The 16,099-nt window shown below is 39.8% G+C and overlaps 1 protein-coding gene across 6 annotated transcripts in view; it reads left to right on the forward strand.

Annotated features, from left to right (window-relative positions):
* The first annotated feature begins 1,724 nt into the window (after positions 1-1,724).
* CFAP221 (cilia and flagella associated protein 221) overlaps positions 1,725-16,099 on the forward strand; it is a 32,896-nt gene continuing 18,521 nt past the window's right edge. For 3 of the 6 annotated variants that reach the window (XR_001863951.1, XM_017740258.1, XM_008638281.2), the window contains exons 1-15: positions 1,725-2,041; positions 3,557-3,738; positions 4,173-4,273; positions 5,271-5,357; positions 5,463-5,558; positions 6,654-6,754; positions 8,857-8,960; positions 9,864-10,023; positions 10,453-10,573; positions 10,660-10,771; positions 10,980-11,088; positions 11,851-11,938; positions 13,048-13,137; positions 14,004-14,099; positions 15,298-15,388. Coding sequence is in view for 5 of the 6 variants with exons in the window: in XM_017740258.1 (XP_017595747.1) it covers positions 3,603-3,738; positions 4,173-4,273; positions 5,271-5,357; positions 5,463-5,558; positions 6,654-6,754; positions 8,857-8,960; positions 9,864-10,023; positions 10,453-10,573; positions 10,660-10,771; positions 10,980-11,088; positions 11,851-11,938; positions 13,048-13,137; positions 14,004-14,099; positions 15,298-15,388 (1,492 nt within the window). In the remaining variant the exon portion in view is untranslated. Of the gene's footprint in view, positions 2,042-3,556; positions 3,739-4,172; positions 4,274-5,270; positions 5,358-5,462; positions 5,559-6,653; positions 6,755-8,856; positions 8,961-9,863; positions 10,024-10,452; positions 10,574-10,659; positions 10,772-10,979; positions 11,089-11,850; positions 11,939-13,047; positions 13,138-14,003; positions 14,100-15,297; positions 15,389-16,099 lie in introns of those variants that run through there. The other 3 variants (XM_017740259.1, XM_017740261.1, XM_017740260.1) reach the window with 3 other exon arrangements.

The following is a 16,099-nucleotide window of genomic DNA, read 5'->3' on the forward strand; positions in this document are numbered from 1 at the left end:
TGGTCAGGGTGAGCATTTGAAAGAAGATGGATGCAAAATACAACCTGGGAAATTCTTACCTGTGCAAACCATCGCTTAAACTGCAGCAGATGTCAGCGCAGTGGGACAGACAGTGAGAGCTGGGAAACCTAACAGCAGCAGCAGACTACAGAGAATTATTATCAAGAATTCACAGAGCCCCAAATTAGAATTTTGTTTAATTAAACAATGTCTGTGTGCATTTGCTTTTATACCTACTAAGTATACCCCTTGTAAATTTATCACAGATGGAATTTCTTTCAAGTCCCATGTCTAAACCAGGAAAAAAGCATCTGAATTTGTTCACACAATTTTGAAGGACTTTTCACTTTAACTTTAGGAGTAAATAAAAGAAATTACTTTGCTTTGTACTACTCTGATTGTAGGATTGTTTACTTATCAAACACTAACCAACTTTGATTGTAAGTATTTATTTATTAATACTTAAAAATTCCATTAGTGCTGGAAATAACTAATTTTTCTCCTTCCTTTGCTAAATAATTAAATTGTTTGCAATGCCTCTACTACAGCTTGACAATCAGGCCACACATTTTTCATCTGACGTCTAGAATATAGAGACGAAACTGAGGCAAGAATCACCTATTTAAATCCTGGTTAACAATCTTTATTTTTATCAGCCTTCCCAAGGAAATATGAAGGTTTGTTGGCTGATAATCCCCTCTTTTCACCTACCTTTTCTACTCATTTGCTGCTTTCCAGGAAACTTTACAAAGTGCTTCTCCAGAGATGCATCATGTTTAAACCCTCTGATGCGAAAGCAGACATGGTTTTTGGTTTACACTCAACTATCATTGTCCAAACAGACTGATGTACATGTGAATTGTGAGGAGAAATATGTTCTATTTTACCTCTATGTTAGAAAAACTGAAAGTGAACAATTTTATTCTACAAATATGTTAGGAAGAAAAACATTCTGGGAATATTTCTGGCTTTCTATATTAAGCCTATATTTAAGACATCATGTCAAGGTTGTAGGTATAATTTTTCCTAACCAAGAGCAGTTACATCTTACTAAGTATGGGAACTATGTCCTGGGATCTGAATTTTATGATCTGAAGCTTTTCTTCCTTATTTTTTTATCCAAAATGCATGCTGCACTACTTTTGGACACATTTTACCTCTGTGTTAGAAAAACTGAAAGTGAATCATTTTATTCTTGGTCCAGATCGCCTGTCTGAAGGGGAAAAAAAAAAAGAAAAAAAAAAAGGAAGAAAATTTTGCCTCCCCTTCTCCCCTGTACCCATTTAGGTTAAAAAGCCCTCATAATTTATGGGTGGTATGAAAAATACACTGAAGAAAGGTTTTCAGGATTACTTTCCAAAGGATGGCTCTTTAATGCTGAAAGCGAGAACATATAGGAAGCGGGGGGGGGAAGGGTAGGGGGGGAAGAAGGTTTTGGGGGTTTTTTTAAACTCTAATAAAACATTCAAAATATGTTTTAAACCAAGTTTTTAAAGGGAAAGAAGTGCCTCTGCTCTGTCTGCGACCACACTGGGAATCCTGAAAACGACGCTTACCAGGGGGAAGAAGAAAAAAAAAAAAAAAGAAGAGAGAAGTTGTTTTTCCTGTTTTTTGTACTTTCGCCATGAGAGGAGCTGGAGTGCCGCTGTGGGGATCCCGCCCAGCCGCGACTGGTGCGGCCCAGCGCGGCTGCCTCGTTGCCGAGCGACCGCCGCGGGGCCGCCGTGAGGGCCGGGCCGGGCCGGGCCGTGGGGCTCCGGGAGCGCTGAGAGGGGGAACCGGGCTCTGCCGGGGCTCCGGGAGCGCTGAGAGGGGGAACCGGGCTCTGCCGGGGCTCCGGGAGCGCTGGGCGGCTGTGGCAGCAGGAGGGACGTGCTGTGTGTACAGCGATGCCTTTTCCAGCCTCACGCAGTTGTAATGGCTTTGCACCGCATCCTTTGGTGGGGTGAGGAGTGCGAGGAGCTCCGAGGCACGAGAAGGGATTAGAAAGCCCGAGCGCTGACAAGGAGAAGGGCGATAACCGGGTCTGAGGGCGTTTGGGGTGAGTTTTGCCATGGGCTCTCAGGATTTCACAGCTCTGTTGGCTTCACACACACACGCACACACAAAAAGTCGATAGACACAACTGTCCTGGAAAATTTAAGAATATCAGGTATTCAGACATTCCAGGACCTTAAGGATTTGTTCTGTATTAGCCCTTTGAGCAACACGCAGTGTTATTGAAGTTGGTGAGCCGTGATGGCATCATCACTGTAAATTATGGAAAAGGTTACACCAGGAATCCTTTGAGGAGACTTTTGTCTGCCTACACCTTTTCCAACCTTGCGTTCCCGATGCGGAATGCTGACCAGGAGAAGGAGGGTGGCAGTGGTACAAATTAAAGTTGAAGAACACAAGTGGAAAAAATGTAAGCCTTATCCTTATGTTTAGAAATTTTTTGGCAGTGTTTTTCTCTGAGTGTGGTTGGTCTTGCTACCTCAGAAGAAATTTACTGCAGTGCACAATAATGCAGCTCCTCTTACAGGTTTTCTGTTGTGAGTGGAAAATTTGTGCTTGGAGTTATTGAGTGGAAAATACTATGAAGGCCAGGGTCCTGGTGGCACATTATTTTGAGCTTCTTGCTTATTTATTATTTAATACTGCACAGAGCCATAAGTCAAACCAGCATTTTATGAGCTTGCAGCACCTCTCAAGTTGTGCCTGAAAGATCGAAAGCAGACTGGAAAACCAGACAAATACCAGAGATGAGACCATAAAATGTAATGGGGGAGGTGGAGTAATGCAGCTTTGAAACTGTTGAGTGGTGCCTGCTTGAGGACTGAAAATCCCAGCATGGCTTTTGAATTCAGTACTTGTTCCAAAAGTATCGTGTCTTTTTCTCCATGCAGTTCTCCAGTTCATACAAGAGTCAAGGGCTCTGTGTGCTATATTTACAAAGATAATTTCTGGTGGATGGATCGTGTCTGGTGTCTTTATTATGTAAAATTTGCACTCGTCATTAGAGAAGTTTATGTTCTGATAACTGCATACTTAACACAGGATCTGTAATGCCCATGGCTTTCAGCGTTTACAGTTATCTTCACTGAACTAATAACCGAGATGGTGCTATCCAAACAAAAGATTCAAATGCCAGTTTTCTTATCCCTCATATTAATATTTAAAAATTAAAAATTAATCTGCAAGTTAACAACTCAAACACCCAGGAGACATTGGAAGAACATCTCTGCAGAAATTAGTTCAGATGGTGGAATTGACAGAACCTCCTCTCTTCCTCTCTGCTGGGGGATAAGGAAGAGAGAGGTGTTTTACACAGACCTGAAAGGCAGATGTCCCCAACAAGCCTTAGAACAGATGCCCAAAGTGCTAGGCCTTGCAGTGGGAGCCACGTTTCCTGGAATCATTCTCTCCTTGTACTTAGCACACACACAGAGTAATCTACTTCAGCAGGGAAAAAGTAGCTCCCTCTCCTAAATGTTTCAAGGCAGTTTTAGGCAGCAGATGTTTCCAGTGCAAGAGAAGACATTTTGATCATTATGTTGTTTTTGTTTGACCCCAGGCACTGAGGAATTTTAGTGCCATTGAGATCCTGTTTCTGTCCTAACATGGATCTGGTTCCATCGGCCTCCACAGACATTACTGTCTCTAGGGGGTCCTTGAAGAAAGTACCCAGTGTCCTGAGCCACCTCGTGGAGGAACCTGAAAAAAGACAAGCTGTCCCCCATCACCTGCTGGAATCAAGTAAGTTCCTGCTCTCTGACTGTTCCCAGCCTCGTGGCAATTCTGGGAGACACTTGGCTGTTATTTTTTTTGCAATTGACTGAGAAAACTCCCATCCTGTTGCTTAAATTGCAGCTTCCTGCGAGCCCAAATAATGGGAGGGGTAGTCAGGAAGTAAATAGTGGCTGTGCTGATCCTGGCTGACCCTAAAGTTTTGGGGTGGCTTGTTGAAGCCATGATGCCAAGAGATGAACTAGTGGCAAGATCATGGATCTGCTGGGGTAGCGGATGCTGCCATAACTTTCCATTTATAAACTCATGCCCACTTAAAAGGAGAAATAATATCTTTTTCTTTCAGTAATACATCAGTATAGCATAACTAGACTACATCAATGTAAGTACCACTCATCATGTGTGTTTCTGGTTTCTTTTTCTCTCTATTTTTTGATATATAGAGATTTATTCAGAACTTCAGAGGAGCAGGTTTGTACAGGCTGAGCCTGCTGTGTTACACTATGGAGGGTATGAAGTTGGAAAACATCACCAACAGATGCTGGTAAGTTTTGGAGTGGGGATCCCCTTGGGGCTCATAAAAGGACAGCAGAATCTGAGTCGACTGCTTGTGGTCATGAGGCCTTTGCTCTGTGGAGCGCTCTAAAAAGCAGCACTTAAATTCAGTGGCCCTGCGGTTACAAAAGAGACGAGTACCAGGCTGTGAGCATCACCCTCCTTTATACTCCCTGTTTCCCATGTCTGCATCAGTGTTAGTGATATGTGGTTTGCACATCATGAGTGAAGGATTTGGGCTTTAACTCCACAGGAGACTTGTTTTTTCAAAATGTCCTTGGACTGTCACTGTGTCTGCAAACATGTTCACTGGTGGGAAAGTTTTGAAAGCACCTCTGGTCTTCTGCCAAGAACAATTTATTCTGAGAAAGGAAATTGTATGCATAGGTTTGATTATCTTTCCTTGTGAATGGTTTGGGTATTTCCTTTTCTACTCTCTGCTCTGCCTTTGTCTGCCTTTTTTATTCATGTTTTAAGTGTGTTGAGACAGAGGTTGGGTGGTTATGGTGGCCTAGGTTCTCCAAATATAATGAAAGTAAACAAATTCAGGAGGCTTTTATAGGCTTGGCTGAACTGCCACCATCCAAAGGTTTGTTGCTAGAAAACCAAGACAGAACCACAGAGTATTATACAATTCCTGTTGTTTCAGATGTTCCTAGAAGTGGTCAATAAATTGTTTCATTATTTGTTCCTTTTGCATGTAAGAAAAACAGCACCAGAATTTGATTCAATAGTAGCATCTTTCTAGCAAGACTAACTTATTCCTTGGTTAAGAATTGTGACTTGTTTCCAAAGAGTAAAGACATGGGATATATGTTTTGCATCATTTTCTTTTGAATTCAGAGCATATTTAGTATTATTTCTACTAAAGTAAAACTGGTTATGTCTTTGCTATGGAAGGTTTTACAAAAAGTACCGTTGGCATTCTTAATTGACCTCTTATATTGTAAAGTGTTTTATGGTCTTTGTGTTCTTTTGTTCTGCAGAAGCTGATAAATATTTCTACCAATGCACTAAACCTTCACATAATACCACCCCAGACAATGTATTTTCAGATAAAATACAGCAAAACAGTAAGTGTCAGAAAATCTTCACGCTGCTCTTTGCATGCAGCACAGGTTTTGTGTCATATAAGCAGCTCTTACACACCTTTTATCTTGTTTTGGGTCATTTTCCAGCACCGGCTTGTCCCTGGTTTGTCCCTTGTGGTTACTGTTGATTTTTGTCCTGATGAGTGGCGATACTACTATGACTGCATTCGAATTCACTGTGAGGTGAGGATTCATTGCAAAGTATAGCTAGAGTTGTAATGGGATGAGGAGTCGGATGAAACAACTATTAGAGCATGATGATAATGATAAAACTTAATCTTTTAGAGACACATGGATTTATTCCCAGTAAGTCTTGACTGGAGTATTTAACTTTAAACATTAAAATTTTTTCTCTGTAAACATCCCAGAGCTGTAGGTAAGGTTATATAACTTATTCTGCTATTCTTTGCCAGTAGATCAGTCTTTGTGCCACACTGATGTAATTTCTTAGCTGAGCAGGCTCAGAGGAGCTCTAGAGATTTGCATAAAGTATGGAAAGACTGATACTGAAAGCAGGTAGAATAGTAACATTCTGAGGTACAACACAGTGATAATCCTGAAGGTGTTCTATGCCCAAAGTCTTACTGGTCAAATACTAGAGAAACTTTTTACTTCCATAACAGACTGAGAAAGTTGGGACTGTTGAGCCTGGGGAAGAGAAAGTTGCATGGAGACCTCATAGCAACCTTCAAGTATCTGAAAGGGGCTACAGGGAAGCTGGAGAAAGACAGTTCATGAGGAATGTAGTGATAGGACAAGGGGTAATGGGTACAAATTGAAATACAGGAAATTTAGGTTAGATATTAGAAAGAAGTTCTTTGCTGTGAAGGTGGTGAGACACTGGAACAGCTGCCTAGGGGAAACTGTGGGTGCCCCAACCCTGGCAGTGTTCAAGGCCTAGCAACCTTCAAGTATCTGAAAGGGGCTACAGGGAAGCTGGAGAAAGACAGTTCATGAGGAATGTAGTGATAGGACAAGGGGTAATGGGTACAAATTGAAATACAGGAAATTTAGGTTAGATATTAGAAGGTGAAGGTGGTGAGACACTGGAACAGCTGCCTAGGGGAAACTGTGGGTGCCCCAACCCTGGCAGTGTTCAAGGCCAGGTTGGATAAGGCCTTGGTCAGCCTGGTCTAGTGGGAGTGTCCCTGCCCATGGCAGTGGGAATTGGGACTGGATGATCTTTAAGGTCCCTTCCAAGCCTTAACATTCTATGATTCTATGACTTACTAATTGTAAGAGATAAATATTTGCACCTGTTTGTTTGTTTGTTTGCAGGGAGATGATACCTTAGTTGTTCCCATGCATGCTTACCCTGCTATGAATATTGTAGGATTTCCATCATTTATAAATCTGTCTGATGTATCAGTTGGTCAGAGGTGAGTTAAGGACAGACATTTGTCCACATTTTGTGAGACATGCCCAAAAACTGAAAAATTTCATTTTTCTCTATTTGTACAACTTGATGTCTTGAAAGCCTTAAGAAACTCAGCTACCATCTGGACTGAAAAATAATTCTGTATATAAACTGTTTCAGGTGCCATTCACCATAAAGTAAATGCTGTGCAGGCTAAACATATGTAGAGATGGAGCTGGGTTTTTTTGCTTCTTGTATTTAAAAGTATTTAATGACTTAGACTTCATTTTACTCTGTCTATTGCATGGCTGTAACACTGACTGTTCTCATGAAGTAATCAGTAATAGTTGTTAATAGGAACTGGGAAGAGGAAAAGGAGAAGGCAGGTTCTGTTTATTAGGGTCTAGTTCTGCAGTGTATTGGCTATATTAGTTAAAATTATGGTGATTTTTATGAGTGTAAAGATTTGAGTGAATTCTAGGAAGTGAAAGTCTTAGCAGGTGGTTTCGTCATAGTCTGTGAGTTGAAAGTAACTCATGAATTTTACTGAAGCACGGAAATATAAATAGGTAAAGCATATATAAGAAACATGCAAAATTCTGCAGTAGAAATGAGTCCAGCATTGCAGAATAACATTTGTGTCTTTTTGTTTGTTTGTTTTTCTAATCCCCTTTAGTCTGTTAAACTTCAGTGAATTGTAACATTGCAGCTTTCTCACAGGACTGAACATAACTCCTGACTTTCTGGGGGCCTCTAGGCATGATGTGATTCTGGTATTTGCTTCCTGTTAGTACTGAAGTATACAGAACTTTCATATTCTCAGAATACAGAGAAGATATTAGAAAGAGAACAAAATATAATTTTAAATAATGAGAATTTTTTTCAGCACAGCAGGGATGCTTGAAGATACTCCTGAGGAAATTTGGAAGAATTCCTGAAGAGAAAACTTGTGGTTTCAAACCTTAATTTTTACCAGTATTTTTCAGCATTAAACTACTAAAAACTTTCTAAAAGAGGAAAGCTCTCTGAGATAGTTGGTACTTTACAGAACCCAGTGGAATCTGGGCTCAGTCCATAGCCCATGAAGTTAATGGAAAAACTGCCTTTTACTTCCATAAATGTAGGATAAAATCTGTATTTTACCACCCACCATTCCCCTTAGGTACAGAAGGTCCATCAGGCAACAGGTGGCATATTTGGCTTGTTTTTGAGGCACTTTGGCTACTGTTCAAGCTGCACTATACCCTAAAACAAATTGCCTGCCCAGTCTGCCATTGCATCTTCTTTGTGAACAGGCCATAGTAAGGCAGAGATAAAAGAACTTGGCTATTATTGCTTATTTCTTTAGGCATTTTAAAATGTGCTTTCCAGAGGAACACTGTGTGTAGCATGCATTCTTTGCTGATCAGCAGGGTAGGATTTCAGTCAGACAGTTGATAAAAACCAGAAATAAGCCTGTGTAAATGGATCTTGATGTGCAGGGTGATGAATGGTGGTGCACCAAAGCTTTTGTGTTTCAGTTTGGTCTGTGAAAACAGTTGCATACAAAGGCAAGACAGGTTGAAAAGATGTGTACTAATAGTCCTCACACAACGTGCATGAGACATAAAGGGCTATTACGAAAATTAGGCCCCAGCATCGTAATTTCTACAGTGGTTGAAGTCCAGTCATTCTGTGTTGGAGTTTTCAATACTTTCTTTTCTCATCATCTTTCACAAGGAGGGCCATGGGCAAAGGCTGATTTCTGGTTCTGTACTCATTGCTCCAGTTTGCATTGTTTGTACTTGCTAGATATTACAGTCTGTAAGAATTTGAGGATGGACATAAATAACTTCCAAAAAGCAGATTTTTAAAATTTTTCTGTAATCAAATTCTGTATGGGTAGGAGAAAGTAATGTCCAGCATTCAAGTCAAGATTCAGCTCTTATTTCCTGGGGGAAGGAAAGATCTGAAATATTTTGCTATTTTGGAACAGTGAGGAATTACGATTTTCACATTAATAAGTAACCCACCCCTCTGAATGCAGGTAATTTAGTGCATGGTGTGTATAATACAATTTCCCAACTTGTAATTGATGAACAACTGTAGTTTGATTAATTTAATTCTTCTTTTATCTCTTTTCAGTAAGGAGTATGTTATCCCGTTGCAGTGCAGCTGTCCCATAGATTTTGAATTCCACATTGATATTATTCAGCCTCACAGAGCCTTCACTGTCCAGCCAACATTTGGTAGACTGACTTCTTTAAAATTCTAAATGTTAAATCTGTATGTATGAAGTGTAGTTACTTGTGACAGTCTATTCAGTGCTGTACAGAAAAAACCTTTGTCTCTGGTAAAGTTTTTGCAGGTAAATGCAGCCAGTCATTTGCAGCCTCATGGCAAATAGCCAACTTGGCTGTAAGTTCCTTTAGGCAATGTCCAGCTATGACAAAATGTGAGCTCTGACAAAATATGGGATGTTCCAAACAGTCTGTGTGGCCTTTGTCTTCCCAGAAGAGTATCTCTGAAAAAAAGGGTCATCCCAGTAAAACTTAAGTCAGAAATTTTGGTAGCCTGAAAATATGGCTGAAGGCCATCTTTAAAGCACTAAAAAGTTTCAGCTCCTACTTAAAGCCATTGTGCTCAGAGTAATCATAGAGTCATTTAGGTTGGGAATGTTTAGGGATATGAATGGTGGTTAAAGTGGTTGAGAAAATAATGGAATAGGTAGTAAGGAAATAAGGTCAAGCAGAGACAGGTAATGCATCAAATCCGTATGAGTCCCCTAGCTTGGAAAAGCACAGAGGAATATGTTTATAATGCTTTGTCCATGAAAGCAGAAAGTGCCAAAGACTTAAGTCTAGCAGATGCAAGTGAAGAATTTCTACATATAAACAGGCAGTCATTTTCACAGCAGTATGAAATATTATAGGTCTACAGTCAAACCTCTCAGCTATTGTAAAATATCTTCTATTATCTGGCAATGGACATAGTTTTTGAAAGATGCTTTGAGACCTGAAATATTTTCCATGCCTCCTGCCATCCTCTCAAACATTAAGTTGTTTAAAAAAAAGTAGCCCAGAATCAATTCCAGCATACTTAAGTGGGTTCATGTTATATGGACTCTCACTGTTTTTCTCCTCTAATCACAGGAATCATTCCAGGCAATGGAAAAGTCAAAGTAACTGTGAAGTATTCCCCATTTGAGTATGGAACAGCACAAATGGCCATGCAGTTACGGATTTTAGAGTTTCACTCAAAACCCTATGTGTGTGTATTCACAGGAACATCAACACCACATCTGGCTCTGATGTATGTGTGGCTGACTGGTCTTTGAGTATTTTTGCCCTGTTCTAAAAAATACTCATGTAATAGGATTTTATACCATTTTGCTATGATCATTTTAAGCATTGGTATCTTCGGAGACTTACAGTGCACTGATGTAATTCTACTTTTGATACATATACCTGCTTTTTTACACTCTTTGCTCAGAACATCCTTAATCTATATGAAGTGAAACAAGCAAAATAAATATAATGAGAAGTTACATATCCTTAAAGAAGTATTGAGCATCCTCAGCTTCTATCATTCCCACTCATTATTATTCTTATTGCTGAGGCCTTGCAAGATGCAGGGGGTTTTGAGCCTTTTGGGCTGTACTTAATTTTTTTGGGAAAAAATTGGACTTATTGCCATTTGGAGAGTACTTATGAAAGCAATATGTGTCCTTCTGACATCTAGAAAAGAACATTTTGATGAACAACAATGTCATCCAGAGAAAAAAGCTGTGTCTGGAAAATCCATAGTGTGGAGAAGAGACCGGTTCAGCCAACTACAGTCAAAGCCTATTGCAAAACTAAAGGTGTGAAAAGATAATAATTACAAGTACTTTTCTGGGCAGGAAATCTTCCATGTTTCTATTTCTTCCTATTAATTTATATCTTATAGGAAATTGAATACCAGAACCTCAGATTCCCCACCGACTTGTCAAATCCATATGCTGTGGCTAGTGTTTTGATTCAGGAACCAGGAAAATTGAAGATAAAGGACATAAAAGAAGGTAATTAAGCAGCATAAACTTGGTCTTAGCATTATTTGTAGGTCTGATGAGGAACTTGGCTCCAGAATTGCTGAGGTGATGTAACTGTTGTTTCTGTGAGAAATCTCAGCTTTATGTATTAATGGGTACAGTTATCTTAATGGAGGGATTTCACAATTAAAAACCCAATCTAGACTGAGGTGTATATGGCTTTCTGATGTTCCTGCAGCCCTGTCCCAAGGCAAAGAAGGGATAAAAACCAGGCAGATGAAGGACACTATATTTCAATTGAAAGTCAAACAAAATGTTCAGGAAGAGGAAGCAAATCATCTAAAGCGGTAATTATTAGTTAACCATGTCAGTTAACCATGTTAATTAACCATGTTAACAAGACTGGGATTTGCTTAACCAAGGCCTCTATGAATGATGTATGAAATATCCGCTAGTGCAGAATGGTGCCATTTCGTGTCCCAATAGGTTTGTTTTAAGCCTAAGTTACTGTTGTTTTATTTAATTTTTTTTCTCTCCTGCTAAGAGCAGACTCAGTAGTAATCCATAGTAGTACCCAATGAGGTCTTTGATTGCCTTATGGTTCCATTCAAAAAGAAACCTGCTCAAAATCTTGTTTGCCTAACCTTGTTCTCAGACATCTCATCTTGTGCCCCTTAAGGGCAAAAGAAGATTTTGTCATGGTTGTCAATATATTCAGGTTAAAATGAATAATGAAGTGAGAGCAGAATTACACTTGAAAGCATTCAAAAAATATGTAGATGTAGTGCTGATATGTCCCACTGATAGATGTGGACATAGTTTAGTGGAGTGTTAGGCAGTGTTAGGTTAATGGCTGGACTTAATGATTTTAGACATTTGTCCAACCTTACTTATTTTATGATTCTGTTGTACATCAAATGGTGCAAAGCAGAACGTAGTTGGGTCTGTAAGCACATCATGGTTTTATTTGAAATCCACAGATCATCTCATGCACTGAATGTCATGGACACCTAGGCACCTCAGGAAGAGGAGAGTAAGTCTGTTAGCCTTTGAATAAAGCAAACTGTGCATTAAGTAAAGCATTTTTCTTGTCTCCACTGCAAATGCAGGCAAGTTCATAAGGGAAGTGATCCAATCTCTGTGGAGTTTAAAAAAGAGATTATTGAAAGCCGACAAAGGGAAGAAGAGCAATACAAGGTTAATCTTTGATGTTTTTTCTGTAAATTTGAAATCAAACTTATACTTTCAGATTATGCAGTGCACTAGTGAATTGTATCAAGCTCTCTACATGTTCAGTTTTTCTTTGTTAATCAATGCAAACCTGTGCTAGTTGTGCTTTTTACTGCAGTCATATCTTTATTGTGCCTGGGCATCACTGTTTCAGGGATGGTTTTATTTCTAAGGTAGACAGAGAGAAGGGTAAGGTATTACCAGAAATATAACAATATTTGCCCAACCTAGCAGATTTGCACCCAGCCACCCAGTCTCATCAGAATGCCACATTCCAGCATAATCCTGTCAGCACCAAGACCACATCCAAACCTCTGTTTGTGTTGTACCTCTGAGGAGCTGCTGTTCTGAATGGCTCACATTCAAAGAGCTAGATCCAGTCAGTACTCCCACACAGAGCCGTGGGGAGATAATATCAGGTTGTACTTCTGCATCTTCACCCTCTCTCTCTTTGGTTTCTTCCAGTCACTACAGACTGCAGGTCCTCTTCCACAGAGGTGATAACAGCAATAAGCACTACTTGGTGGCAGGAAATATCTTTCTTTGTGTGGCACAGCTCTCAGGGACAGGTGGAGCCTGTCCCTCTTATCCTGCCTCCTGTCTATTCAAGTAGCTTCTGACATCCCACTGACTTCCAACTGGTTGTGGGAGTGAAATTATTTATACATAGGATAAAGGCTTGATTTATACACTGAATTAGGCAATGTAAAACATTATATTTAATACTAAAAAGGAAATTAGTAAAAAAGGGATCTAAATTGTGAGATTGGTGTATCACTGAATTAGATGTATGTTAACTTTGTTTAGAAGCATCTATTTTCTTACCTGCTGATTCTGGCTATGCAAGGAAAACCATGTTGCATTAGGACAGAGATTTGATTGAAACTCAGATCTGAAAATACTTTTTTTTACTTGGTTTGACTTGCTTAAGGGTTGCAATAATCCCTCCCTAGAAGAGAATGAAGTCTGTGTTTTGTGAAGCACCTCCATAATGTTACATTGTGAGTTTCACTAATTGTAATGGAGGAAAGAATTCCCTGGGTGCTTTGTGCTAATGTGCTTCTTCTTCAAATTAGATCCAAAGAGGAGAACCTGTCATAGAACAGGAGTTCCAAAGGGATGAAATAGAAGTCTCCTTTAGACGTGTTACCCGGCATGTTGAGCAGGTTTGTTCATATGTTTTTATAGCCTGCTATGTGCATGCTCTATTATCACCTCCCAAGCTAACAAACAGCCATAGATGTTTGACATTGAATACTTTTCCTCCTGATATTCCTACTTCTGTATCAGTGCCTTATTTCCCATTTTACTTTTAGCTAGGGCAAGCACTATGCTACATGCACAACTCATCTTCTAATGTTCTGATCTAGTATGAGAGTCAAGTGGAGATCTGCAGGCCTAACCTGAGACTTATATTGCTTGTTTCTGAAAGATCTCTCAGGGGAAGCTTTGTCATGCCTCATTGTAAGGTTAAGCATATCACAAAGTTTGCAGCCTCTGCCTGCAGGTTAGATTGACAGGAACCTTTCTGGTACTTAGTTTTTTTTTGCCCTTCTCTGGGGCATCTTTCACCCTTCCTTGGGTATGTGCTATTATTGGAGAAAGGTTTTGCTGAGCACCTGGTTTGAGTCCTTACAGCTATTCCAACTTCATGTCTGTGCAAGATGAAGTATGCATTTGGTAGAGCCCCTGTCCATTCTGTCTGCTGTCCAACTGCCCATAGAGTGCACTTAAGGTGTAGTCTGTGTTGGTCATTTGTGTGGATGCAGACCATGCCATCTTATCTCTGCATTCCCCATACTACATCTGCTAGTACTTGGTGATTACCTCCCATTAAGCCCTGCAGTGAAGACTTCTGGTTAAATGCCAATGCTGCAAATATTTTCACTGGACTTAATTTCAGTATTTAGAAGTAACATATGGATTCAAGCCAAGGAATGGCTTGGGATGGAGAAAAGTTCTCCCTTATCTAGTTGTAAAAAGGGTTGTCCTTTTTCTTTTCTGTTTCCTTTCTTAAAAATGCATCATGCAGCAACCAAGTGCCCATCCCACATTCGACTTGCTCCATAATGACCCTTGGGACAGCAGAAAGAGGATGCTCAGGAAATTCCAACAAGCAGCATACAAGGTAAAGCAAACAACCAGAGTACAGTGTGATGGCATGACACCTGGGAAACAGCACAAAAGAATGTGCAACCAGCACATAAGGAGTGTTCACAGCCTGCTAGGGATTTGGTAGTTTGGTAAATATGCCCCTACCTCACCAGGAAATAAGGATCTGGAGTAAGTTTTGTATTCAGCTGGTCTTTCATATTGGAATTGATACTAAACAAATGCAGATAAATTCAGATTTTTTTTTTAAACTAAAGAATACTTTTGTACAAAAAAGAAGATTTGAAAATGCATATAAAATATTGCACCAGTACAAGAAAGACTTTAATAAACTGGAGTGAGTTTATTTAAGTGAGTAGAGCCACCAAGGGCTTAGAGCACTCACTCTGTAAGGAGACACTTAATCTGGAGAGGGAAAGTAGAGGGAGAGGGCAGCACCTTCACACTCCTCTGACGTTACTGATGATGGAGGATCTTTGCAATGGTACATGATGGAAACATGGGAAACAACAGGTATAAATTTAAATAAGGGAGGTATAGACCTGGAAGAAAAAGACTAATCAGTAAAATCACTTATTTCTTTTGGTTTAAATATTATCTTGCATGTCCACTGCTCTTTCCCCAATAAATCTTAATGTAGTAAGCAAGATGGAAATGTCCTGTTCTTCTAGTGTCCAGTTTGGATGTTCTTCAATCTATTCACAATATTGAGATCTTGAAATTAAATGCTCTTTTCTGTATTGCACAAATAAGGAAGTAACTAAATGGCCCCATGTGGTATTAAAACCTTGTATTCTTCGTTATTACCCTGTGGGGTTTGGGCAAAACACAGTGCAGGTTGCTGTTTACTCTCCTCATTCTCAGAGCCACAAATATTCATATGGCCCTGGTTAACTGACTGTTCACCCTCTGTTTAATCTGTATATGCCAGTAAACACAGCTGAAGGATTAGGACCTAGCCAAGAAGTCTGATTAATGTGTAAGACTAAATTAAGGTTTTAACTGTATTTATTGTGTAATGTCATTATAGTATTGAGATCCTTTCTACATCTTTCCTTCTCATTTTCTCCTGAACAGAAAACTATATTAAAAATTCTTAAATAGAGATTTCTGAGTGAGCTCTGGAGAATAAATACAGATGTAACACATACACTGTATTTCTATGGCTGTAAATCTTAGGGTGTTCAACCTAAATTTAAAAATCATTCTCTCAGATTTTGGTTCAGATTCGTCTAAATCGTTTATTGCTTCTGTTCCGTGGACTGACCAGGGAGGCTGGAGGTCTGGAGGAGGGCTCTGTGTCTGGTAAGGATTAGAAGAACAAGTTGGTATTTTGGCCATGGGCTATGATAATTCAGGTTCTGCTGCAGTGTCAGGTTCATTACATATAAACTTAAAGACAGAGTCCTTATAAAGGAGTCTTCCAGAAAAAATAGAAGTGTGACAAGGTAGAATTATAGAGTGATTCGGATTGAACGGCCTTTAAAAGGCCATCCAGTCCAACCTCCTTGCAATGAGCAGAGACCTAGATCTTCACCTAGATCAGGTTGCTCAGAGCCTTGTCCAACCTGTCCTTGAATGTTTTCAGGAATGGGGCATTCCCTACCTCCTTGGGCAACTTGTTCCAGTGTTTTACCATCCTTGTTGCAAAAAAATTTCTTCTTTACATCTACTCTGAAACTACCTTCTTTTAGTTCAAAACCATTACCCCGTGTCCTATGGCAACAGGCCCTGCTAAAAGGTGGAAATGGCTGTAGTCAAAATACATCTATTTTTCATACACAGTATTTACCAGATTTTAAAATTCCTATTCTTAGGAGCCATGCAGCTTATCTACATAATAACAGGGCAGAAGCTGTGGATTCATCATTGGAACTGTTCAAGGCAAGGTTGGATGGGACTTTGGGCAACCTGATGTAGTGATGGATATCCCTGCCCCTGGCAGAAGGGTTGGAGTAGGTGGTCTTTAAAGGTCCCTTCTAACCCAGCCGTCCTGTGATTGTACATATAGGCCTG

The sequence above is a fragment of the Corvus brachyrhynchos genome, unplaced genomic scaffold (genome assembly GCF_000691975.1).
Source record: "Corvus brachyrhynchos isolate BGI_N302 unplaced genomic scaffold, ASM69197v1 scaffold126, whole genome shotgun sequence".
NCBI lineage: Eukaryota > Metazoa > Chordata > Aves > Passeriformes > Corvidae > Corvus > Corvus brachyrhynchos.